Source organism: Zootoca vivipara, chromosome 2, assembly GCF_965207765.1.
Source record: "Zootoca vivipara chromosome 2, rZooViv2.hap1.1, whole genome shotgun sequence".
NCBI classification, from domain to species: Eukaryota; Metazoa; Chordata; class Lepidosauria; order Squamata; family Lacertidae; genus Zootoca; species Zootoca vivipara.
In genome coordinates this window covers 106,306,346-106,331,500 of record NC_142584.1, presented here as the reverse complement: position 1 = coordinate 106,331,500, position 25,155 = coordinate 106,306,346, and the positions used below count along the sequence as shown (strand labels likewise).

The window sequence follows — 25,155 nt, the reverse complement described above, 5'->3', positions numbered from 1 at the left end:
GCGCTGTGAGGTTGCAGATCTCCCTTCAAACTCCACATCAAAGTAAGTCTCTGTTTCCCACTGTCTTTGATCCCGGTACTGGACTTCCACCTTGTCAGTACAAGGCTGTGGATACAGGAGAATCAAGACTGTTTTGGGCTGCTGTGAACCCCTCCATTGTAGGCTTAGGTTGTGTCCCTTCCACCTCTCCAGTTCTATGATTCTAAGATTCTAACGATACACATAAATAAACCATACGTCATAAAGACACCACAGTCTCTGCTTGACCTCACTTCCAAAAGGAAACACAAACTCTGGGTCGGCGCCTGAAACCCTGCTTCAAGACTCGGGTGGCATGCAACAATATTTAAAATAAATTAAGATACACTCCTATGAACATACGAGCCTTCCAGATCAAGCCCTAGGCCCATCTAGTCCAGCATCCTGTTCTCACTGTGGCCAACCAGATGCCCCGAAGTAGGACTTGAGCACAAGAATGCTCTCCCCACCTGGTATTCAGAGTCCCACTGCCCCCATTGGTGGGGACACACACAGCATAGTCATCATTCCCCTGATAGCCTTGGACAGGGACTCCTTTTTTTCTCCCAAAGCCACAAGGTTGCATATCAGCGATGCTAATAATAATAATAATAATAATAATAATAATAATAATAATAATAAAATTTGTTATTTATAGCCCGCCCATCTGGCTGGGTTTTCCCAGCCACTCTGGGCGGCTTCCAACAGAATATTAAAATACAATAGTCTATTAATCATTAAAAGGATTGGGAATCCATCACACTGTAGCAAAGCAAAGCCTCCTAGTCATGGACTTCCACCTTGTCAATCTTCCAGCATCCTCCCACTCTTTGGACAGAGCCTGAGAGATCAATGCTGTTTTCAGTTAGCATAGTTACTCTCTGTTGTTTGTGAGCATTGCAGGGATCACACTGGTCACATCTGCATTTTGTTTCCCCCTTTGGCCGGAGCAGGGATCAGGAGTGGAAAACAACTCATTAAGGAGATGGGAGGTGAGACCTTACAATTAGGAAAATCCATTTGCTTTTGAAGAATTGATTTGGATTTAGGCTTGCATACCTCTAATTCTGAAACAATGTCAATGGTTGACTGTTCAAGTCGGTTGCAGGAATCTATGCAATTCCTGTGTTTAAGGAAACCCTGGCTGATCTTTTCCTTGGACTGCTGTTTCTCTGAACTACAACAGCTACACATAGCTTTAACCCAAGCCTTTGGGTGTGGGTGTGAGAAAGCGGGGAAAGCGGGATGTGATGCCCATTCTGTCATTTAGGACCCAGAAGCCCTCCCCTCTTTGCAGGTTTTCCAAAGGTCTAGTGACTTGCCCTTGAATTATTTTGCTTCAGGTAGGTGGTCTATGTTGCACTCCAAATCACACTTACTAGGCACTAAGTGTCATCAATCCCAGAAGATCTTACTTCTGAACAGGGATGGTGAGTCTGTCCATATCAGTTTCTCTCTGGTTCTCATTTTTCCAACCATAAATTCGGTTCTCCACATTTTGCATCCATTTGCATTTATAAAGACATTGCCACAGAAATTAAGTAGTAGTATAGTAGGAATTTCTCATATATATTTTTATAAGCAGTTCTGACTGATTAATTTTTTTTGGGGGGGGGGGAACAATTTGCCTAATATATTTTATGCTATTTTATGCTCTTTTCACTAAGATCCTCACTTCTTTCCACTTTCCACTAATACATCCATTTACGTAAGCATGGCTGGGTTAGATAACTGTACCACAAAATTCAGACAAGTGCAGATTTCAAAGAAGAGCTGTGTTTCAACTTTAAATGCATACTGGATAGATAGAATTTCTCCTCCATTCCCAAGAAAAAGGTCCCAACAACATCCCATATGGCAAACATGGTAGTTCTAACCATGTCTAGTCAGGAGTAAGTCCTATTGAATTAATGTGGCTTACGCCTAGGCACAGCTTTCATCTATGTACGTTTACTCAAAAGTAAGATAAAAAAAATTCCTTCAGTAGCACCTTAAAGACCAACTTTTTATTTTTATTTTGGTATGAGCTTTCGTGTGCATGCACACTTCTTCAGATACACTTGAAACAGAAGAGTCAGACCCTTATGACTGCAATTGGTCCTGCGGGGAAGAAGCAAGGGCTAAGGCGCTAAGGGCTGAGGCGCTAAGGGCTGATGCATGATCAAGCTTTCTTTAGCGCCTCAGCCCTTGCTTTTTCCCTGCAGGACCAATTGCAGTCATCAGCAGTCGTTAACAGCCATCTACAGGTTTACCACTCCCATCAGCCCATCACCCATTCCCACCCCCCCACCCTCTGTATATACATAAGGGTCTGACTCTTCTGTTATACATAAGGGTCTGACTCTTCTGTTTCAAGTGTATCTGAAGAAGTGTGCATGCACACGAAAGCTCATACCAAAATAAAACCTTAGTTGGTCTTTAAGGTGCTACTGAAGGAATTTTTTTATTTTGCTTCGACTCAGACCAACACGGCTACCTACCTGTTACTCAAAAGTAAGTTCAGCTGAGTTTCCGGGGGCATTTTGCCATCAGACAGCCTAGCATGTCCCTGTGACATAAGTCCTGGACGAATAATGTGAATGAAGGCTCTCTATTACCTACCCACAACCACCTCTGTTTCTGGAAAGAGCCTTGTTCTGGGAAAAAGAACTGTTGCTTTAAGAAACATTGGGAACCCTAGAGCAAAACAGCAATTGCACATCAAGGGAGCACACAGAGTCAGAACTCAAACTTGTGGATAGATGTACAAGGCAATCCCCATGCATGCTTACTCAAGGGTAAGTTTTACTGTGTTCGATGGAGATTGTATCAATATAAACAAGTTATATTAAGAGTTATGGACATTTCCAAAAGGGGAGTTAAAACCTTTGTAATATTCATTAGTCTCTTGATCTGCAGTGAAAGAATTAAATTAATCACTGCCACCTGATGCACCTCCAAGCATGTTTGCATTTCTGCTGCAATTTAGGGGGGAAATAGGAACATAGACATACATAAAGAATGTAGAAATGAGTGATTAAATTTTATTCCTAGACAGAAAAATGGGCTATCGAGCAGGAAATGGCTAGAATAACTGGTCTCCCAAACCTCCTGAATAGCTGAGCCTTGGAACATATAAACCTGGAGAAAATGTGTTAAATTTATTTGATTTCCCACCTTTCTAACAATGTAAATGGAGCCCGGTGCAGAGTCAGCCCAGGTTGCTGAGTGAGGGACCTCATGGCTTGTTTGCAGAAGGCATTCAAGGTCCATGATCTGTGTTGCCCTTGTGGGGCTTTAGGGAAGAACCGCAGAGCAGGGCAGAGCGGCGGATCATTGAGAGAGAAAGGACCTGCCTCTTACTGAATGTAACTTTTAAAATCCCCTTCTAGCTGCTGCAATGCCTGGTCTCCTCTCTTCACTCCGCTACGTTCTCATTCTCCTCCTCCTCTTTTCACCTGCCTCTGGCTCTGCCCCTGGCGATGACACTGTGGTGGTCACCAAAAGTGGCCCCATCAAGGGCAAGCATGTTCCAGCTGGCTCTGGCTCTGTGACGGCCTACTTGGGTATCCCCTATGCTGAGCCCCCTGTGGGGAAATTGCGTTTCCAGAAGCCCCTTGCACATCAGCCATGGAGCCAAGTCTTGGAAGCCACCAGCTATGGCAACTCTTGCCCCCACTTTGTTATTTCTGGCATCCCTGATGCAGCCATGTGGGCAGCCAATACACCACAGTCAGAAGACTGCCTCTTTCTCAACACCTGGGTTCCCCACCCGCGTCCCTCTACACCAACCCCTGTCCTTGTTTTCATTCACGGAGGGGGATTTTTCACTGGGACATCTTCCCTGGACTTGTACAAAGGGGCATCCTTAGCTTCTACTGAGAGAGTGATAGTTGTCAGCATGAATTATCGCCTGGGGATGCTAGGCTTCCTGACCATACCACCAGCAGCTCCAGGAAACTTGGGCTTGCTAGACCAACAGCTGGCTCTGAGATGGGTCAATGAGAATGCCGCCGCCTTTGGAGGAGATCCGACTCGGGTGACCATATTTGGCCACAGTGCCGGAGCAGCGTCAGTGGGTTTCCACCTCCTTTCACCAGGCAGCCAGCCCCTTTTTGCCCAAGCTGTGATTCAGAGTGGATCTCCCAATGCCATCTGGGCTTGGATGAGTCCTGAGGAAGCCAAGCAAAAATCCCTCGCTATCACCCAGCTGCTGGGCTGTGCTGATGGCGACGATAGCGCTGTGATGAGCTGCCTACAGGCGAAAGATGCCACAGAATTCTCTCCACAGGAAATACTCTTCCTTGAGAAAAGCAAATATCTTATCGATCTCCCTGTGATACCAACAACAGATGGAGATTTCCTGCCTGACGACCCTCAGAAGCTTCTGGAGTCTGGGAACATCAAGATCAAGCCAATCCTCATTGGTTTTACCTCCGACGAAGGGTCCACCTTTCTGCCGTTTAGTTTTCCTGGCATCGAGCGCCACCACTTCACTCAGGAGCTACTACTGAAAGGGATACGGATGGCAATACGAAATGCGACGGAAGAAGTTGTCCAGGCTGTGGCGCAGGAGTACAGCAGCAAGGAAGCCCAGGATCCAGCTCGGTACCACAGCGCTTTGTCACAGTCCTTTGGCGATTACTTCTTTGCGTGCCCAATGGATGAATTCGCTAAGAAGCTGGAAGAAGCTGGAAGCCCTGTGTACACTTACTACTTCAAGCACCACACCTCAGGCTCTGTTTGGCCTGAGTGGATTGGCGCACCCCACGGCGCTGAGCTGCCTTACTTGTTTGGAACCCTCGAGACAGCTTTGGCCATCAATCAAACTTACACAGAAGCGGAGGCTGATCTGAGCCGCAGGGTGATGCGATACTGGGCAGAGTTTTCCAGAAGTGGGTAAGGCATTACCTTTTCCTCTCTTGTGCTTCACCTTTATACAGAAGGCAAGCCCTTTCAACCCTTAAAGCTACCTTCCCCAACCTGATACCCTCCAATATGTTTCTGACTGCCATTCCTATTATGCCTATTGAACATGGAGCTGGTGGGAATTGTAACTGAGAACATTTGGAGATCACCAGGTTTGGGAATAGAATCATAGAATTGTAGGGTTGGAAGCAACCCCCTGCAGTGCAGGAATCACAGCTAAAGTATCCATGACAGATGGCCATCCAACCTCCAAGGAAAGAGAGACCAGAACCTCCCGAGCAGAGACGTTGTGTGTGGTTGTGTAGCTTGCTATCATCTCTCCTCTCAGTCTCCTCTTTTCTAGGCTAAACATACCCAGCTCCTTCAACCGGTCCTCATAAGATTTGACTTCCTAACCCTTGATCATCTTGGTTGCCCTCCTCTGCACACACCCCAGCTTCTTAAATTGTGGCGCCCAGAATTGGACACAGTATCCCAGGTGTGGTCTCACTAAGATACTATTGGCACTATTTCTTCCCTTGAGCGGGACGCTATACTTCTGTTTTTGTAGCCTAGAATAGCATTAGCCTTTCTTTGTGGGCTGCTGTTGACTCATGTTAAGCTTGCGGTCCACTAAGACCTCTAGATCCTTTTCACATGCACTGCTACCGGTAGTAAGCCAGGTGTCCTGCATCTTATATTTGCACATCTGGTTCTTCCTGCCTAAGTGCAGAACCTTACATTTGTCCCTGTTGAACTTGGGCCCAGTTCTCCAACCTGTCAAGGTCATTCTGAATTCTGATCATGTCTTCTGTGGCATTAGCTAACCCTCCCAGTTTGGTGTCATCTGCAAATCCGACTGTTCCTGTGAATATCTGGCCTTCAGAATTCTCCAGCTCTCACTGGCTCTGTTTTGCTCCTCAAGTGTTTTTTTGCCTGACTGGGATATATCCCCAAACTCTGATAATGCCCTTTGCCTGGATGGAAGATGGAGAGCAGTATATTGGTGTTTAGAGCTATATATTTGTTTTACATCCTCTGCAGGAAACCAACGGGGTCAGCTGCCAGTGAGGTAGAGTGGCCGCTCTATAATGCCACACAGCAGAACTTCTTCTACCTGAGCACTGAGCCAACCCAGGTTGTGGACAGGTCACCTGTGCAACACTGCACTTTCTTCAATACACTGACAAGTGAGCTCTGTTCTTTGCCTTGCAGTATAGGTGTGTGTGGACTGCGGTGGGGGCTAAGACCTCATAAGACAAATGCTTCTAGTTCCTGTACTGTAACTGACATCACCTACAGCTGAAAGGAGATGCTACTGTCCCTGGACTTCTAGAACAGGGATTGCCAATGTGATGACCATGGGTGCAATGGCTTGGGTGCCCATGGGTGTACTCTCTACCCCTCCATCCTTTGGCCATAAGATGGTAAGTGAGGTTACCTTTTGCCCTGTACAGGCCCAGCTCGCCCATTGACTCTAGTGGCGCAATGCACCACGGCGCCTGGGCGATCAGGGGGCGCTGAGGGGCGCCCCAGCAAGTGGGGGAGCTTCGCGGCGGCCTCCCTTTTCCCTCCACCAGCCGCGCCGCGAGAGCAGGGAGGGAAGCGAGTGGAACAGGGGCACTAGGACCCTGTTCCGCTCTGCAGCGCCAGGGTCATCCCTCACCCCGGCGCTGCGTTTCATTGGTAGAGGTGACGCCACATGGCAGCACCTCTACCAATGAAACGCGGCGCCCTGTTGGCTGGAAGGAACCCGCCGTGGCCTGGCCTGCCCTGGCATCCCGCTCTGCTGGGAGAAGGGAGGAAGGCCGCGCGGAGCAGCGGCGCCCCCTCCCCCACTCAATCCGGCGGCATCGGACAGGCAGGCGGCCTCCGGCACAGCACGGCCCTGCTGTGAGGTGCGGGGGCCGCCGTGAGGCTCCCGCAGCCCGACACGCCAGGTAAGAGTTTCCCTTTTTTTTAAGAGTGGGGGGGGGCGCCCGAGGGATCCCCGCACCAGGGTGCCCGATGACCTAAAGACGGCCCTGGCCCTGTGAAAAGCCAAGAACTGAAGGAGGAAGCTGGAAGATTGAGACTCTTTCCCACTTCCTGTTTCACTTCTTTGAGAAGAAACCAGAGCTGGGGTAGTGGCCATGGCACTCACTCAAAAATCCAGATGTGGATATATGCCTAAATACCTAGGTCAGCGACCCTTGTTCCAGAGTCTTCCACATCTCATTTCCAGATTCAAATCCCCCCCCGTTTTCTTTCTTTCTGCTTCCCCTTCTTCTACAGACAAATTGAAAGAGGATTCTGCTGCTTCACACAAGGAGGAGGACGAGAAAAAGGAATCCACAACCCAATAGAGGGAATCTCCATGAAAGGTCATTAGGACTACAGAGGAAATGTTGGAGCTGGGGAGTATAGAAAGATGAATGAATGAACAGAGAATAAATAGGTAGACCACATCGAACAGTTGAGAGGAGGACATTTTCTCCCCTCTCTGTCATCCGGCTTAATGGTTTGCATGGCCCACAGCTGCAACGGCTTCCTTCTGCAACCTGTGTCTGGATCCATGTTTTAAATGCGAACATCTGTCCCTTTCCCCATATCAGGAAGGTTTTGTGCTGCAGCCCAAAGGGAGCTGAAGTACTGTAAATGAGTGCTTTCTCTTGTTACCCTCTTACTCAGCTCTCCACATTTCCACATGCTGAGATGTGGGTGGCGTTGTGGTCTAAACCACCAAGCCTCTTGGGCTTGCCGATCACAAGGTCGGCAGTTTGAATCCCTACGACGGAGTGAGCTCCCATTGCTCTGTCCCAGTTCCTGCCAATCTAGTAGTTTGAAAGCACGCTAGTGCAAGTAGATAAATGGGTACCGCTGTGGCGGGAAGGTAAACGGCGTTTCTGTGTGCTATGCTTTCCGTCACCGTGTCCCGTTGCACCAGAAGTGATTTAGTTCTGCTGGCCACAGGATCCAGAAAAGCTTTCCCTTGGCCTGAAAGCGGAGATGAGCGCCACACCCCATAGTATGATTCGACAGGACTTAACCATCTAGGGATCCTTTCCCTTTCCCTTACATTTGCACATCAATTTGCTATATATATCCTCATGAAAATTCATCAGCATTATGAAAATTCATCAGCATTATAGTGCTAATTTATTCTAATACTTTTTTTGTCTGCAGTTTTGCCTAACACACACCTTTTTTTGGCTAAACGTATTTCTCTCATTCATGCCTATATTGCAATCTGACCAAACCCCACTCATCTTTTCAACAGGTGTTGCCTGACTTTGTGTCCCTCAAGAATAAAGCATTATTACCAAGTGACCTAGAAGAAAACCTGACAAGATATTCTGGGACTCCCATGCTGATAAAGACCCACTGCTTCCTGTGACCTTAACACGCTCACAACCAATTGAAAACACACCTTTTATGTGTCTGCGAAATTTTGAGCTTCTAACAAAGTAACTGTTCTGCCATTTTGAGAAGTGGGTTTCAAGCTCTTTGGCAGTTGTAGATTCCTGAGACATCTAATATACATTTCCTTTTGATATTAGCAAAGTTTAAGTTACTTTTGCTTTGGTCCTGATGAGTGATAGTTTGATTCCTGTAGTTCAAAGCTAACAACTTCATTCTTCCACCCCCCCCCCAATAATAATCATAATACCATAATGCCATGCCTCTCTCACAGTAAGATAACCTTAAGGCTTCAGGAAACAAAGATCACCAGTTTAGTCATTTCTCATTAGGGTTATATTCTTTCACCAACCAACTGAACAAAGTAAATGACATAGGAAATAGACAGGAACTTGTGGGATAAAGACGATAGAACAAATCCATGTCGGTGTTATAAGAAATTGCTCAACCCCTTTCCTCTCCTTTACGATGCATTGGCTAAAATGAGTACAAACCCGCTCGATTTTCAATGGTTAGCTAGTTCTCCAAATTCCAGCAATAAACTCTACACCCTCAAGGAACCAAAACATGCTTCGCTTCAGGACACAGATGCCCCTCTTCCTCCCTTTCTTACTTTAGTGTCAGTTCTGTGGCAATATTGTCACACCCACTTTCTGTAGACTTTTGGGAATAGTTAGGGATTCTTTTACTCTTTAAATCAAGGTGTGTTGGTGTGGCAAGAGCTGCTGCCTGCCTATACTGTAGGGTCATTTTGCTGTCTGAAGCGGCACCCATATATTCTGAAACTTTCATTTCATGTAATAAACCAGTCTTTCTTTGCTCCTCTTGTGTATGAGTTCTCTTGCGGGGTGTTATAAAATCATATTGGGGGGGGGGTTGCAGGACACCATTATTAATGAACAGAGAGGGGTGACAGAATTTGACAGCTGCAATACCCAGAATCCTGTTCAATGCCATCTTCCCTGTCTCCCCACCCCTCCGGCTAGGCTTAAGGATCTGCATATGCACAACAGTTAGCATAAACTCACACATTTCCCCTCTCCACCTCCCCTCCGCCCAGAACAAAACAATGTTTCCAGAAGAAGGGGGGGGAAAACCGCCCAAATCCAAAGTTAAACTTTTCTACTCAAGTTAATAATACAGCCTATTATATGTTCTCTTACCATGAAATCTCTATCCGCTGCCTCTGTATTAGAATTGCTGTTTTATATCTTAGAACTGTATATGTCAGGACTGCTACCTTTTAATTAGAAATCCCTGCATTAGGTATGTTTTCCAGGTATATTTTCTGTATGAACCCTGTATGATCCCAACCCACCTGAACCTTGCCCTACTACCACCCTATACCCATTCAAGGACACACGGACAATAGAGGGATTAGCTGGAACAACTTTATTCAAATAAATTGCCATCCTCAACGTAGCCCACCCTTCCATGGCCTGGAGGAAAACACTGCCGGGCGGACTTCCACCCCATGGAAATCGCCAGGAACTGCCCCACCTCTGCACCCATCTCGACTGATTGCCCTTCCTGCCAAACAACAGGGAGCACCATCAGCGACAGGAGAAGAGCGATTGACATCTCTCCATCTGAAAGGAAAAGTCATCTCCGCACCCAGCTAATCCGATCCCCCACCCGTTGCCCTTGTCTCCCCCTCCCTCCCAGTCCAGAGATTTCCATGCAGGGACAGGAGGGTATATAAGGGGACTTTACCATTTCCTGGGGTTCCTTCCTTCTTTCCAGAGGCAGGGACCCTACAGCTGTAGCTTTGCATTCTGCAATAAAGGGATCAGTTTGTTTTTCCTGACAGCATTGTGTGGTCTCTGTCATTTTCCCGGCGGAGCTGAACTTAGTGCAAATTTTGGAGCTTCCGACCCGCGTCTGTCCTTCTTAAAAGGCAACGCATTTTGGGGTACATTTTTCATAACAGGGGAAAAGGTTAGCACATATTCATGCCGTAACTCTAGCAAAAAGATCCTGAAATCCTTTCGGCTTAATTTTGGGAGTCTGCACAGAAGACATGTGGCTGTCAGGCACGCCTGTGGTTGCAGGCTAAGGAAAACACCACACCCACCATCATGATGTCTGTGTTGGGAGATTCATTCCCCGTGTGCAGTCAGTCATGGGTTTGTTGTCTATCACATGACTGGGCATGTGTTTTCATTCCACAGAGTGGGAAGTGACGTAGACAGGATGTCTGTCCTACTGTGTTCCTGAAGTGGAACTGTTGTAAGCCAAAAATGGCTTATCTTCTGAGTTAGCCAATAAAACTCAGAGACAAGAGGAGTTAGGAGTCCATTATGTTTATTGCAAAGCAATAAGGTTACAGTCGAATCTTTTCGGAATACTGGAACCCCGCCCAAAGGCCAGGCAGGGGTATTTATAACATTTCAGACAAAGGATTTCAATTTAACCAATCACATAAATCATTACATCATTTAATATTTAATATTCATCACCTCATTTCATATTTAATATGTACGTCATTACCTAATCTAATACGCATGCGCAATAAGCGTTGCTAACTAAACTTTGATTCTTACTGTGATCTGTTACATATTGTTAGTTTGCATGTATGGGAACCTGTGTTACGTGTGGATGTAACAATTTATGTTCTAGTTTATGAATTGCTTCTTTGTGATTTACGTATTAGCTGACCTTCTATCCCAGTAGGGACGGCTTCTTGCTGAATCATCAGTTTCTTTAAAGCAACAGGTTACCATAATTCACTAATATAAGCATATTCCAGGATTTATAGGGAATTACATTATTAACTTAATTGGGGCCCTTTGGGCCCCTGCTACAGAACTGTTATTCCTTTGTTCTTTCTCTTTGCTGTATGATGCTAGAGAGAGGGGGAGCCATGTTCCAGTGCTCTCTGTGTGTTTATATGTAAATAAACTAGCTTAGCCAGAATGCTGAGTTGCTGTGGTCTGTGTCACGGCCCTGCCTGGGCCTGTACAGCACCACTGGACGTTTTCAAGGTCGATTGGTGCTGCACCAATGACACGTTGTATCCCAGGCTGCAGCTCCTCTCAGGTTGCCAGCTGGATACTTGCTATTCCCTTCTCAAAGGACACAGACCAGGATGTGATTTAAAAACAACAAGTTTAGTTTATTGATTGTTACATAAGCGTGCGGTTACTGGATTGAGAATCTTGTTGTACATGAACTTGAAATGTTACCTATACCGGCCTATTACCTCTAATTATAAATTACCGGCCTATTACTGCTAAAGTCACCTAAGTAAATATTTATTAATAAGCTCACAACTCTGTATCCCGTCTGTATGTTCCTACCCTCCAATACACCACCTAGCTCTCTGCCTCTCACGAACTAACCAACTCTGACTCACTAGCTCACTCACTGTCTCAACTCCAACTCCAACTGACTAACTCCAACTGACTAACTCCAACTGACTAACTGCCACTCGGGGAGGGGTTTTTATCCCTGGGCTGAGCCCGCCCCCGAGGGTTCTATCTGCTCCAAGCTTAACCCCTTACACGCTGGGTCTTGTCTAGGTGGCGAATCGCCACAGTCTGTTACACAACTGTGCAAATCTCTGCAGATGCTAAGAGTGTGTTGATGCACTACATCAATCACTAGAGGTCCTGAGGCTGAGGAAGGCTCAGAAGCTAGATCGCCCAGGAAACAGGGAACATGCCAGTCGGGCATGTGTCCCTGCCAGGGTCCTACTCGTGAGTAGGCTGTTTCCCTGACACTCTGATGTCATGTGATTAAGAGTTGGGTAGCCTCACCTACAGTCCTTTATGGATCCAGCCTGGCTGGTTTCCCTATCCTTGAGGCAGACGTGCCTCAAGAACTGGGGTGTACCAGGGAGGGAACCTAAAAACAAACAAACAGCAATTCACATTTTCCTAGAAAACACAGAACATGTTCAAAGCCAGGGCTCGGAAGGTGAATGACTGCAGCTTGTTTGCGGAAAGAACCCCAAGGTCAGCAAACAGAGCTGTCCTCTTTGTGCTGGTTAGCAGCACAGCTTTTTTTAAAAAAATCTCTTTTGGGAATTGTTGAGCAGTAGAGAGAAACCAAAGAGACAGCGCGCTCCTACTGTGCCCTTAACTGAAAAAGGGAAAGTTTATAATAAATGTGGTTGCTATGTTATAGACAAATATGTGTCCCTCGCAATGCGGCGGTGTGGTGCCACAACATTTATTTAAGCTGGTGTGTGTGTGTGTGTGTGTGTGTGTGAGAGAGAGAGAGAGAGAGAGAGAGAGAGAGTCATAGAACAGAATCATAGAGCTGGGCCATGATGATCATCTAGTCCAACCCCCTGCAATGTGAGGCTCAAACCCACAACCTTGAGATTAAGAGTTTCATGCTCTACCGATATGTACTAGATAATTATTATTTTTAGTGGAACACTGCCTGCTTTATTTATTTATTTAGTAGTATTTGGCAGAGTGATGCAATATTGAGCAGAGTTTGCCAGAAGTGGAACGCATTAAGTGTCCTTCTCAAATGTACAATGACTATTATCTTCCAGAGGGTGGTCACATTCAGGTGGTGATTCAGTCTCCAGCAAGAGTTCAGGTTCAATGCAAGAGTCAAGTTAAAATATACCTCCCCCAAAAAACTGGAAGCGTTTTTGCTTGGGTTGATGGGAGAAGAGATTACAAAAGCAGACCAAAGACTATTTATGTATGCCACCACTGCAGCAAGAATTCTTTTAGTCCAAAGGTGGAAACCACAAGAGCTACCAACGATCGAGGAGTGGCAGATGGAGATGATGGACAATGCAGAGTTAGCCAAACTGACTGTGAGGTTCCGGAACCAAGGCGGTCAGAAATTCCAGAGAGATTGGAGTAAATTTATTGAGTACCTGAGAGACTATTGCAAAAAATGTGAAGACACTTCCAGGATTGATATGAATCAGGCATGTCAAACCTGCGGCCCTCCAGATGTTTTGGACTACAATTCCCATCTTCCCCAACCACTGGTCCTGCTAGCTAGGGATCATGGGAGTTGTAGGCGAAAACATCTAGAGGGCCACAGTTTGGGGGGATGCCTGTAATAGACACAGTGGGTCCAAGTGGTGGTGGGAACAGCGAGCAGAGTTTATATAATAACAAAATGCAAACAGTGCCGTTTGCAATGATTCAGTTAATTCTCAAATGCATGCCAAACAAGCACAATAACCGCTGCAATCGGTTATATATAATTTTCACATAGCTGAGTAAATTAAAACATGTAGTGGGACAAACTGCCTAACTATTTTATCCTTCTGCCACTGTAAGCTCTGGTCCATAGAAGCTTATGCTATGGTATATTTGGCCTATAAGCCGCTGCAACATAATATAAAAATAGTATCTGACCATGGATAATAGAAGGACTTGAGATGTATTACTGAAGGACAGAAACTGAGAGCAGAAATGTGTATATAACTGATCAGGAAATTAGAAACCAGTTGAAGAGAGGGAGGGAAGTCACGAGCTCGGCGGAGCAAATGTTTTAGAAATGGCTATTATAATGTTTTTATATTTTATGTTTTCCTTTTATTAATAAAAATAATAAAAATTATATGAAAAAGAGAGACAGTCACGGTTCCTGGCAGACCCTGGAGGGCTCCAGGTGGAGTTCAGGCTAGGGCAGGGGTCAGCAAACTTTTTCAGCAGGGGGCCGGTCCACTGTCCCTCAGACGTTGTGGGGGGCCGGACTATCTTTTGAAAAAAAATATGAACGAATTCCTGAAAAAAATATGAACGAATTCCTGAAAAAAATATGAACGAATTCCTATGCCCCACAAATAACCCAGAGATGCATTTTAAATAAAAGGACACATTCTACTCATGTAAAAACATGCTGATTCCTGGACCGCCCGCGGGCCGGATTGAGAAGGCGATTGGGGACCCTGGGCTAGGGACTCACACACGAAGTCAAGGTGCGTATAAAATATACATTTGAAGCACATTCAAAGCACATTCCTTCCCTCAAACAATTCTGGGCACTGCAGTAAACCCCTCCCAGTGTTGCAATTCTAGGCTTGCCATACATCAGGAAAATTCCTGACATGTTCTGATTTTCGGGTTTAAAAATGGCATCCGATGGGCAAAGCAGTGGTAATAGCTCAAAAAGCTGTTAGGAATTCCTAGGTGTCATGAGTTTTACTTTTTGAAATTTGGCAACCCTAGCTGGAGCTCCCTCTTGCAATGCACCCCAGTTGCTATTGCAACATCTCTGCTGCCACCTGCTGGTTGGAGGTCCTTGCTAAGCTGCTATCAAATTATGGATCTGGAAGGACCTTACTCATTGGTTGCATCCCCAACTGACTGTGAGAAAAGCCTGATGGGACAGGCTTCCATTGGCGTATCTGGATCTTTGGAGAAGCTGGAGCATTCTAGATTAGAATCTATTTGTGTATTAATCCCTATTTTCTTAATCTGTTTCCAATCCACTAGTTGTTAGTCGAATAAACCTCATTGCCTGCACATCCCTTAGGAATGGGTGTATATTGTTGGAAAGCTGCTTCTCAAAAATCCAAAATCCCTGTATTTGTGGACATTTGTATCACTCCATGGCCAAAGGACAGAAGGATTGTAATACCTTTGGGCTGAATCCTTTAAAGTTCTGCTCAGAGTAAAGGTAAAGGCACCCGTGACCAGTCGTGACCAACTCTGGGGTTGCGGCACTCATCTCGCGTTATTGGCCGAGGGAGCTGGCGTACAACTTCCAGGTCCATACCTGCCAAGTTCCGGCCTGAGAAATAAGGGACTGGACCGGAAGTAGCAGACCGGAAGTAGCGCTGCCGCCATTTTGGAACTGGGCAAAGCAGCATCAAAAGTCACTTCTGAGCATGCTCCGCCCAGTTCCAAAATGGCCGCCGCGCCAGAATAAACCGGAAAAAAAAATCCGATTTTTTGGCTGGGGACAGCTGGAAAAACGGGGGATTCCCGGGGAATACGGGAGACTTGGCAGCTATGTCCAGGTCATGTGGCCAGCATGACAAAGCCACTTCTGGCGAACCAGAGCAGCGCACGGAAACACTGTTTACCTTCCCACTGTAGCGGTACCTATTTATCTACTTGCACTTTGATGTGCTTTCGAATTGCTAGGTTGGCAGGAGCTGGGACCGAGCAACAGGAGCTCACAACGTCGCGGGGATTCGAACCGCTGACCTTCTGATCGGCAAAGCCCTAGGCTTTGTGGTTTAACCCACAGCACCACCCGCGTCTACTCAGAGAAGACACATGGAACTCTGTGTCTACTACTGAGTTCCATGTGAACTGAGTACTACTCAGTGTCTACTCAGAGTAGACACATGGAAATCAATGGTCCTATCTTAGTCTTGTCCTTTAATGGTAGTGGGTCTCCTCTGAGTATGACTTATTTTGGAGGCAGCCCTTTGTCTTCCCCCCCTGCACCTTCTCCCAATTTATGTAAAAGCAAGGTCTCTCTGACCCCTGGCCTCCATTCGGATCCTGCCAAGATGTAGCCTCCTCCCACTGGGTGAGCAAAGCCAGTCGGTCATTGACTTTTGCTTACGTACAGATGAGCAGATGCTCCCATGCCCAGGTGTTTTTCATACGAGAGTCTGGATCCTCAGCGGTACCTAACTTTCCTCTTCAGAGTGGGCTGCAGGGGATACTGAGGAGCAGGAACATCCACCAGGGTGAGTCTGTAAGCAACAGAAATGTGATGTGAGCTGGCCATGGGGCATAACTCAGAACATTACCAAAAGTTGAAATTACAACAACTCTACATCACAAATCAGAGTGGATGAGAATGGGGGAATGTTCTCTGGAGAACAGGTAAACAATTTGCCATAGGAAAGGAAATCAGAAACTTGAGTTCTAGCAGTGTCAATGTTGTTGCTTTTTTTTACCTTTTTGGGGGGTTGGGTTTGTCTTTGGCGATTTCCATGATAACCCCTTATACCCAGTTACCTGTTGCATTCATAATTTAGAGCAGGCATCCCCAAACTGAGGCCCTCCAGATGTTTTGGCCTACAACTCCCATGATCCCTAGCTAAGAGGACCAGTGGTCAGGGATGATGGGAATTGTAGTCCAAAACATCTGGAGGGCTGAAGTTTGGGGATGCCTGATTTAGAGGAACCAAAACTTCTGTTAAATAAAATAGGACTTAATAACTATATATGCTTAGGATGGTACAGGGAATAGAAACCATCAAAATATCAGGAAAAACTGGACAGTGTCCCCTGGCACCTTAAAGAGTTTTTATTGCGTGGACAGGCAGAGTCCCCCAAACCCCAGGCGACCCCTGAGCAGAATGTTGTTGTTGTTGTTTAGTCGTTTAGTCGTGTCCGACTCTTCGTGACCCCATGGACCATAGTACGCCAGGCACTCCTGTCTTCCACTGCCTCCCGCAGTTTGGTCAAACTCATGTTTGTAGCTTCGAGAACACTGTCCAACCATTTCGTCCTCTGTCGTCCCCTTCTCCTAGTGCCCTCAATCTTTCCCAACATCAGGGTCTTTTCCAGGGAGTCTTCTCTTCTCATGAGGTGGCCAAAGTTATAATGACTCAAGACAACTTGCTATGGGATTAAAATTGGCCACAACTTTATTAAGATTCAGATGTAGGGAGACCTTGGCTCAGGCATTGGGCGTTTATCCCTCCCAGTCCCCAGCTGGGGATCTGGGAGACTTCAGGGTTATCCAGAATGTGTGGGATTGGGCTGGCTCTGGAGAACATATGTTCAAGCAGAGAGCCCGCCCCCTGTTTGCCACCACTGGAGGGGAGAGCAATGACAACCTTTTGGCGTACGGCCAACGCCTCCCCTCTAGACCCCTTTAACGGGGAACCCTGGTATCACCGCCGCAAAGGGGGCATGGGACACAGCTCCACCCCCCCCCATTTAGGAAGATAGACTAAAGGATTCTGCCTAAGGCCTGAAACCCCAAAGTTGTGACGTATTGCTACGGGAAAGGCGTAACCTGCCAATGCAGGAAAATTCCTTTCAAGCCCTGACGTAGCAGCGCCCGTGTACCTGTGGAAAAGAGGTTAACCTGCAAAAGAAGACTTAAATGAGGGTGTGGAGGGTGGGAGAAGCTCTGGAGCCGACCGCAACATCCTAGGGAAGATTCACCTTCTATTGTGTGGGCTGTATGGTCCCTCCCCTTACCTGGCCAGTCCCCTGGCAACGCCTCCCCAGGCAGGATTGGACGATTAGCTGGGGTAGGCGGAGACCCCAGGTATCTAACTTGGGGAGGATGCAGCCAGTCCGAACTACCAGGTAGCCGCTCTGGGATCCAGGGGGCTGTGCACGGCCATGCAAAAGCCCCCCCATTTAATGTGGGGAGCGGTCATTGTGGTATATGTTCTTTTGTAGGCAGGGACATACAAAAAGCAGATTTGTTTGATACTGACCCTTTCATTTGGGTTTCTTCTTGTATTCAACCTTAGTTGCATTATTCTAATGTCTCATATTCTAATGTTTCCCACCACACCCCTATTTCTGATTTGTTCAGCTGCAGCTGCCATGCTTCATTTTTGGACTTCACCCTCCTCCTTCTGTCTCCTGTTCTTCCTCCTGGCTTCCAGCTCTGCCTCTGATGATGATGATACTGTGGTGGTCACCAGCAGTGGTCCCATTAAAGGCAAAATACTCCCAGCTGGCACTGGCTCTGTGACTGCCTACCTAGGCATCCCCTATGCTGAGCCCCCCGTGGGAAAACTGCGCTTCCAGAAGCCAATTCCACATCAGCCGTGGAGCCAGGTCTTGGAGGCCACCACCTTTGGCAACTCTTGCCATCAGTTAAACATCGAACAAATGCCATTTTCAGAGCTATATGATGCTAACACACCACTTTCAGAGGACTGCCTCTTCCTCAACATCTGGGTGCCCCACCCATGGCCAGTCACACCAGTGCCCATCCTCCTATGGATCTACGGCGGGGGTTTTATCGTGGGCACAGCCTCTTTGGATATGTACAATGGGGCCTTGTTAGCAGCTACAGAGAATGTCATCGTGGCCTCCATGAATTACCGCCTGGGGAGTCTGGGTTTCCTGTACCTGCCTCCAGATGCCCCAGGAAACGTTGGCTTGTGGGACCAACATCTGGCTCTGAAGTGGATGAGTGAGAACGCAGCTGTGTTTGGCGGTGATGCAGCCCGGATAACTCTCCTTGGCGAAAGTGCTGGAGGAGCCGCAGTTGGTTTCCACCTGCTTTCACCGGCAAGCCAACCCCTTTTTGCCCGTGCTGTGCTTCAGAGTGGTGTTCCCAATGCTCCCTGGGGTTGGAAGAATCCTGAAAATGCCCTAAGAGATTCAGTGATAGTGAGTCGCCTCATGGGGTGTCATGAAGCTAACCACAGTGCTATGGTAAGCTGCCTACAGGGGATGGAAATGAACAGCAAAACGTTTGCTGCCTTGCAAGCTTTCTTATCATTGACAACGGATGGGGAGTTCCTCCCAGATGATCCCCCAAAGAGGCTGGAGATTGGTCTTGTTCACGGCAAACCCATTCTCGCTGGTGTCACTGCTGATGAAGGGTCAACTACGGTATTTTTTATGTATCCTAACATGACATTGAAGGATGGAAAACTGACCCGGGAGCAGGCCCTTGAAGCAGTCAAAGGAACTTTCACAGCAGGAGCCAAAAAAGATGTTGACCAGGATGTGTTACAGAAGTACACTGAAGGTAGCCATGGGCTGGAACAATATCATTTGGCCATGGCTCATTATATGGGAGATTACAACTTTGTGTGCCCACTGCTTGAGTTTGCTGAGAAGGTGGGGAAAGATAAGAACCCAGTTTATGTTTACTCCTTCGACCACCGCAGTCCTGACTCTATTTGGCCTGAATGGGCGGGGACACCCCATGGAGCTGAGGTACCTTACTTGTTTGGAAGTGTGGAATTAGTGTTGCAAACAAACCGATCGGAGGTGAAGGCCGCCGAAGTCGAATTGAGCCGGCAAGTGATGCGATATTGGGCAGAATTTGCCAGAAGTGGGTAAGGCATTAATCAAACACTTTTGGCTCAATAGTGGCATTTTGTGCTTCCATTTTGTGGAGGACGGGTGGGATTCTCTCTGTACAGTCATTGGGATCTTCCCTCCCCAGGCCACACCTCTCATTTGCTGAGTTCTCTGCCATCCTTGAGGGCTTTTCCCAGGCTGGAATGTGTCATTGAAATGTGATAATATCTCTTCCGTGCCCCGGTGGGGAGATCGGTGTTTTCAAGACTGGAATGTAGCCTATTGTACAAGGCAAGAGTCACATCCATTGACTGGCCCACTGTTGCCCTCACCCAACACTGGGTCCCAAAAGGTTGTGTATGAGGTAATGTGGCCCCTGCTCTGAAAGGCGTTCTCCACCTCTGCTGTAGTTATCATGGACAATGCCTGACTGCACCTGTGAGTAAGCTTCTACCACAGCATGTGTGATCCTGGAGGGCAGCATTTTGAGAAACACAGCCATTTTTCCTAATGAGAATCTGTTGCCCATACAGTGGTGCCTCGCAAGACGAATTTTATTCGTTCCACGAGTCAATTTGTTTTGCGAAAAATTCGTCTTGTGAATCGCGGTTTCCCATAGGAATGCATTGAAATTTCTTTTTTTGCCCATAGGAACACATTAATTAAATTCGTCCTGCGAGTCACCATCAGATCGCAAAACGCATTTGTCTTGCGAAAAATTAGTCTTGCAGGGCATTCGTCTTGCGAGGTACCACTATGAATCCTTGCACAGCTGCCCACTTCTGATGTCGGCTATGGGGCAACTTTTATTTCTGGCACAGCACTCTCGGCAGCACTGGGAGCAAGGTTTAGACATTATTTAAATTCTGGCGTGGCTTATCTATTTATTACATTACCGTATACAACACTGGAAGCTTCACCCTGCAAACCAATCTGAGGCTGAGATATGGCTCTGATTTCTTTGTTTCCTCTTCAGGAATCCCACTGGGTCCATGGGAGATGAGGCACAGTGGCCTGTCTACAACGCTACAGAGCAGAAGTTCTTCCACATTGGCACAGATGTGGCAGGCCAGCTCAAACGGATGTCGCCTAGCCCACGATGCGAATTCCTGAGCTCTCTGCATTCTAAGGCCACACAAACAGGTGTGATCAGGGCCCTTTTGGGAGAGGAACCATATGCAGTTCCCCGCTCTGGAGTAGAATCACAGAACAGAATCAGAGAATTGTAGAGTTGGAACAAACCCCAAGGATCATTTAGTGCAACCCCCTGCAATACAGGAATAGGCAGGTGGCTTGTGAGGGGATGAGACCTGTGGCCTTGGCGTGATCAGATCCATGCCCCTACTGCAGCCACTAGTGAGAAATAAGGAGAAGGGATATCACTGAAAGTAGGCAATACTTCTGTGAGGCCTGCACAAAGAGGTGGCATTGAGGGCAGATGTTCTGGGCCCACACCCCAGGAGAGGGACCACAGACAGGATCCCTCCCAACCTGCTTCTCTTCTTCACCGTTGCAACGTGCTTGTACACCTGCCTGTCACCCTGGCTCAGACAAGGGGTGGGTGGATGAAAAGGCCAAGCAGTGGATGTCCCTGTCTGCTTGCCTCTCCATCTGGCAAACAAGCAAGTGGTAGCAAGGAGGAGAAAGGTGAATACAGGGGTACCTCTACTTATGAATGACTCGACTTATGAATGTTTCTACTTACGAATGGAGCTCTGTCCACCATCTTGGATGCTGTTTAGATAGGATTTTTTCTACTGTACTTACGAATTTTTAGATAGGGTTGCTTCGACTTACGATTTTTTTCTCCCAATATATTCCTATGGGATTCGACTTACCATTTTTTTCGACTTACGAATGTGCGTTCGGAACGCATTAAATTAGTAAGTAGAGGTACCACTGTAATACCAGCAGGTGATAATGCCAGAGTGGTGGATTACTCGGTAAGAGAAGGGGCCTTATGACATTTGCTTTGTTCAAGGGCCCTCCGAAACTTGGAACCAGTGCTATCTTCTGTTAGCCCAGAATGTTCTAGAACAAGGCCCAAATATGTCCCTCTCTAAGAAAGTTTTGCCTCAGCATTCCAGGCGCCAATGGTGAAAGCGGAACATCATCTAGCTGTTCTTTCTCACATCACGGTCCTTTTCAGTCCTCCTCACAGACACTTCAAGAAATTGAAGGCAGTTTTCTTTTATCATAGCTTCTCCACAACTCCCCACAGCAGTATTGTTCCCTCAGTACTCCAAGGTTCCTCCTCTCCATTTCCCTCACTGGCTTATCCACCCTCCAAAGGCCATTATCCCCACACTCCAAATCCCTTAGCAACAGGTGCCAAGGCTGCCTCAAACCAGAGCCAGTGTGGTGTAGTGGTTAAGAGCAATAGACTTGTAATCTGGGGAACCGGGTTCACGTCCCCGTTCCTCCACAAGCAGCTCCTGGGTGACCTTGGGCTAGTCACACTTCTTTGAAGTCTCTCAGCCCCACTCACCTCACAGAGTGTTTGTTGTGGGGGAGGAAGGGAAAGGAGAATGTTAGCCGCTTTGAGACTCCTTCGGGTAGTGATAAGGCGGGATATCAAATCCAAACTCCTCCTCCTCCTCCTCCTCCTCTTCTTCTTCTCAGCCTTCACTTGCTTACAATTCAATCCCTTTCCTTGTTTTCCCAGGCAACTGACCGTAATGAAACATAGTAGAACAGCAAGAACATTAAACAACCTAACAAAACGATGCAAATAGATAAATTATCTCCCACACATCTTTTCCTGAGTCCTTCCCCCCCTAAATTGCCGGCGGCTGCAGGAATGTGAGGAACTGAATTTAAGAATGAAGAAATGAGAAACTGGGAGAACCAAAATTGGCAGATCTGTCGATCTTTAGTGGCTACTGGTCAGGGATGATCAGGCCAACAACAACATCTGGAGAGCCACAGGTTCCCCATCCTCTGGTTTTTTTTTAAAGGCCTCATCAGTTCCCACAGCATTCTGGTACAGGAGACATGCTGGCTGCATGCTGTGGAAAAGGAAACCTTGTTATTGTCATTGTAGGAGTAGCAGCATTTTTTTTTAAAAAAAAAATTGGTAAAGTGAGGGGGGAATGAAACACCTGTTCCCCTCAGCCACCTCAGAGAGCTTTGCCCCTGAAGCAGCTTAAGACCCCATCTTCAGTGGGGCATGGAGGGTACCATAAAAATGTGGGGAGGGGGATTCTGCTTTTGATTAAAACCAAACGTCAGGAGACTGAGCAATCTCCTGCATGGATAGTTGTTTGACCTTCTGCTGATCAGTTCTTTCCCTCTGTCCCACCTTTGTCTTTCGCAGAAAAATCTCCAGAAGTTCCTGCTTCATCTACTTTGGAGAAAGATGTGAACAGTGCGACACAAACTTAGAGAGGCAGAACAGGAAATATCTCGCAGCATGTGAAAATGGAAGCTCTGAAATGGGGGAAATCATGCCTTAGAAACAGTTTCAGCTGTGCCTGCTCCTTAACACAACTATTCACAACGCAGCTGTTCATTGGGACCCACCTGTCTGAAGAAATAAACAAATGTTTTGACAGGAATTTAATGAAAATGTAAATGCCGCTCAGGCATTTGGTACTCTGGGCAACTGAGTGCATGAATGGGATCTGCAGAAGACATGGGCTCATTTAGGGTTTCCATCCCCAAGGAGGGAGCCACCGGCATGGAATAATAGAATCAGAGTTGGGTGGGCCCAAGGGTCATCTAGTCCAACCCCCTGTAATGCAGGAATCTAAATCTAAAGCATCAATGACAGATGGCCTATAGGACTCCTTTATGCTAATGTCATTCATGCATCCCGTGTTCAGAAAGTGGTGGTGGGGGATGAGTGTTCAGACCCCTGGGCTCTCACTTGTGGGGTGCCTCAGGGTTCTGTCCTCTCCCCCATGCTTTTTAACATCTATATGCAGCCGCTGGGAGAGATCATCAGGGGGTTTGGGCTGGGTGTCCATCAGTATGCTGATGATACCCAGCTCTGCCTCTCCTTTAAATCAGAACCAGTGAAGGCGGTGAAGGTCCTGTGTGAGTGCCTGGAGGCGGTTGGAGGATGTATGGCGGCTAACAGATTGAGATTGAATCCTGACAAGACAGAAGTACTGTTTGTGGGGTACAGGAGGCGGGCAGGTGTGGAGGACTCCCTGGTCCTGAATGGGGTAACTGTGCCCCTGAAAGACCAGGTGCGCAGCCTGGGAGTCATTTTAGACTCACAGCTGTCCATGGAGGCACAGGTCAACTCTGTGTCCAGGGCAGCTGTTTATCAGCTCCATCTGGTACGCAGGCCGAGTCCCTACCTGCCCACTGACTGTCTCTCCAGAGTGGTGCATGCTCTAGTTATCTCCCGCTTGGACTACTGCAATGCGCTCTACGTGGGGCTACCTTTGAAGGTGACCCGGAAACTACAACTAATCCAGAATGCGGCAGCTAGACTGGTGACTGGGAGCGGCCGCCGAGACCACATAACACCGGTCCTGAAAGACCTACATTGGCTCCCAGTATGTTTCCGAGCACAATTCAAAGTGTTGGTGTTGACCTTTAAAGCCCTAAACGGCCTTGGTCCGGTATACCTGAAGGAGCGTCTCCACCCCCATCGTTCTGCCCGGACACTGAGGTCCAGCTCCGAGGGCCTTCTGGCGGTTCCCTCGCTACGAGAAGCCAAGTTACAGGGAACCAAGCAGAGGGCCTTCTCGGTAGTGGCACCCACCCTGTGGAATGCCCTCCCACCAGAGTTCAAAGAGAACAACAATTACCAGACCTTTAGAAGGCATCTCAAGGCAGCCCTGTTTAGGGAAGCTTTTAATGTTTGATGGATTTCTGTATTTTAGTGTTTTGTTGGAAGCCACCCACAGTGGCTGGGGGAACCCGGCCAGATGGGCGGGGTATAAATAATATATTATTATTATTATTATTATTATTATTATTATTATTATTATTATTATTATTATCCCCTAGGCAGCATGGCCTAGCCTGTGCATTCTGGAGAGGCTCTTCAAACGTTCAGTATAAACAGGTAGCGAGTGCTTGAGCGGGACTGAAACTGAAAGGAATGAAGTGAGTACAGCCTCGTTCTCTTAGAGGGCAGCTCGATTACCCCCTTTGTCCTCGATCACATTCATAGGATTTTCCAACCACCACAAGAAGATATCAAGATTAGGGATCCTTGAAGCTTTTGTTCTGTCTGAATTTTTCATTGAACCAACCTAAATGTGTCTATCCTGGATAAGACATGCGGATCAGAACACAGGCAGACTTGGGTTTACACAGTTCACTAAATATTGCATACTGGGTTTCAGCTCAGATACATAGCAAAATGCATATTAAAAAAGGGATGTACTTAGTTGAAATGTGTAGATAAAGGCAGGTTTTGTGAGGAAATATATACGTTCAAAAATAATGCAAGCGTTTGGTGTTTTATTGTGGTTATTATTCGTTGTTGTTGTTGTTGTTGTTGTTGTTGTTGTTGTTGTTAAAAAGAATGACAGGAATGATAGCTCAATCTATGCAGGTCTTTCCAGGAAGCGAGGTTCCCAGATGTGCCAGGAGTATAAAATAGTATAAAATAATAATAATAATAATAATAATACTGTAATATATTTATACCCTGCCCACCTGGCTGGGTTCCCCCAGCCACTGTGGGTGGCTTCCAACAAAATATTAAAATACAGAAATCCATCAAACATTAAAAGCTTCCCTAAACAGGCCTGCCTTAAGAGGTCTTCTAAAGGTCTGGTAATTGTTGTTCGCTTTGACCTCTGGTGGGAGGGCGTTCCACAGGGTGGGTGCCACTACCGAGAAGGCCCTCTGCCTGCTTCCCTGTAACTTGGCTGCTCGCAGTGAGGGAACCGCCAGAAGGCCCTCGGCGCTGGACCTCAGTGTCCGGGTAGAACGATGGGGGTGGAGACACTCCTTCAGGAATACTGGACCGAGGCCTTTTAGGGTT

The 25,155-nt window shown here is 47.1% G+C and overlaps 2 protein-coding genes across 3 annotated transcripts; both read left to right on the top strand.

Moving 5' to 3' along the window:
- The first annotated feature begins 900 nt into the window (after window positions 1–900).
- Window positions 901–9,125, top strand: LOC118081093 (cholinesterase-like). The gene is made up of 5 exons (XM_035107259.3): window positions 901–1,010; window positions 3,390–4,896; window positions 5,950–6,095; window positions 7,180–7,268; window positions 8,165–9,125. The coding sequence occupies exons 1-4, from the start codon at window positions 1,004–1,006 to the stop codon at window positions 7,248–7,250; spliced, it is 1,731 nt and encodes a 576-aa protein (XP_034963150.3). The 5' UTR covers window positions 901–1,003; the 3' UTR covers window positions 7,251–7,268; window positions 8,165–9,125.
- A 6,678-nt stretch (window positions 9,126–15,803) lies between these two features.
- Window positions 15,804–22,770, top strand: LOC118078788 (cholinesterase-like). Of its 2 annotated transcripts, none has more exons than XM_060271226.2 (4): window positions 15,804–15,934; window positions 17,752–19,237; window positions 20,179–20,345; window positions 22,519–22,770. In XM_060271226.2, exons 1-4 carry the CDS (start codon window positions 15,814–15,816, stop codon window positions 22,584–22,586), a joined length of 1,842 nt encoding a protein of 613 aa, XP_060127209.2. In that variant the 5' UTR covers window positions 15,804–15,813; the 3' UTR covers window positions 22,587–22,770. The 2 variants fall into 2 exon arrangements, with proteins under 2 accessions (XP_060127209.2, XP_060127210.2); XM_060271227.2 differs by having other exon boundaries at window positions 15,847–16,073.
- The last annotated feature ends 2,385 nt before the right edge of the window (window positions 22,771–25,155 follow it).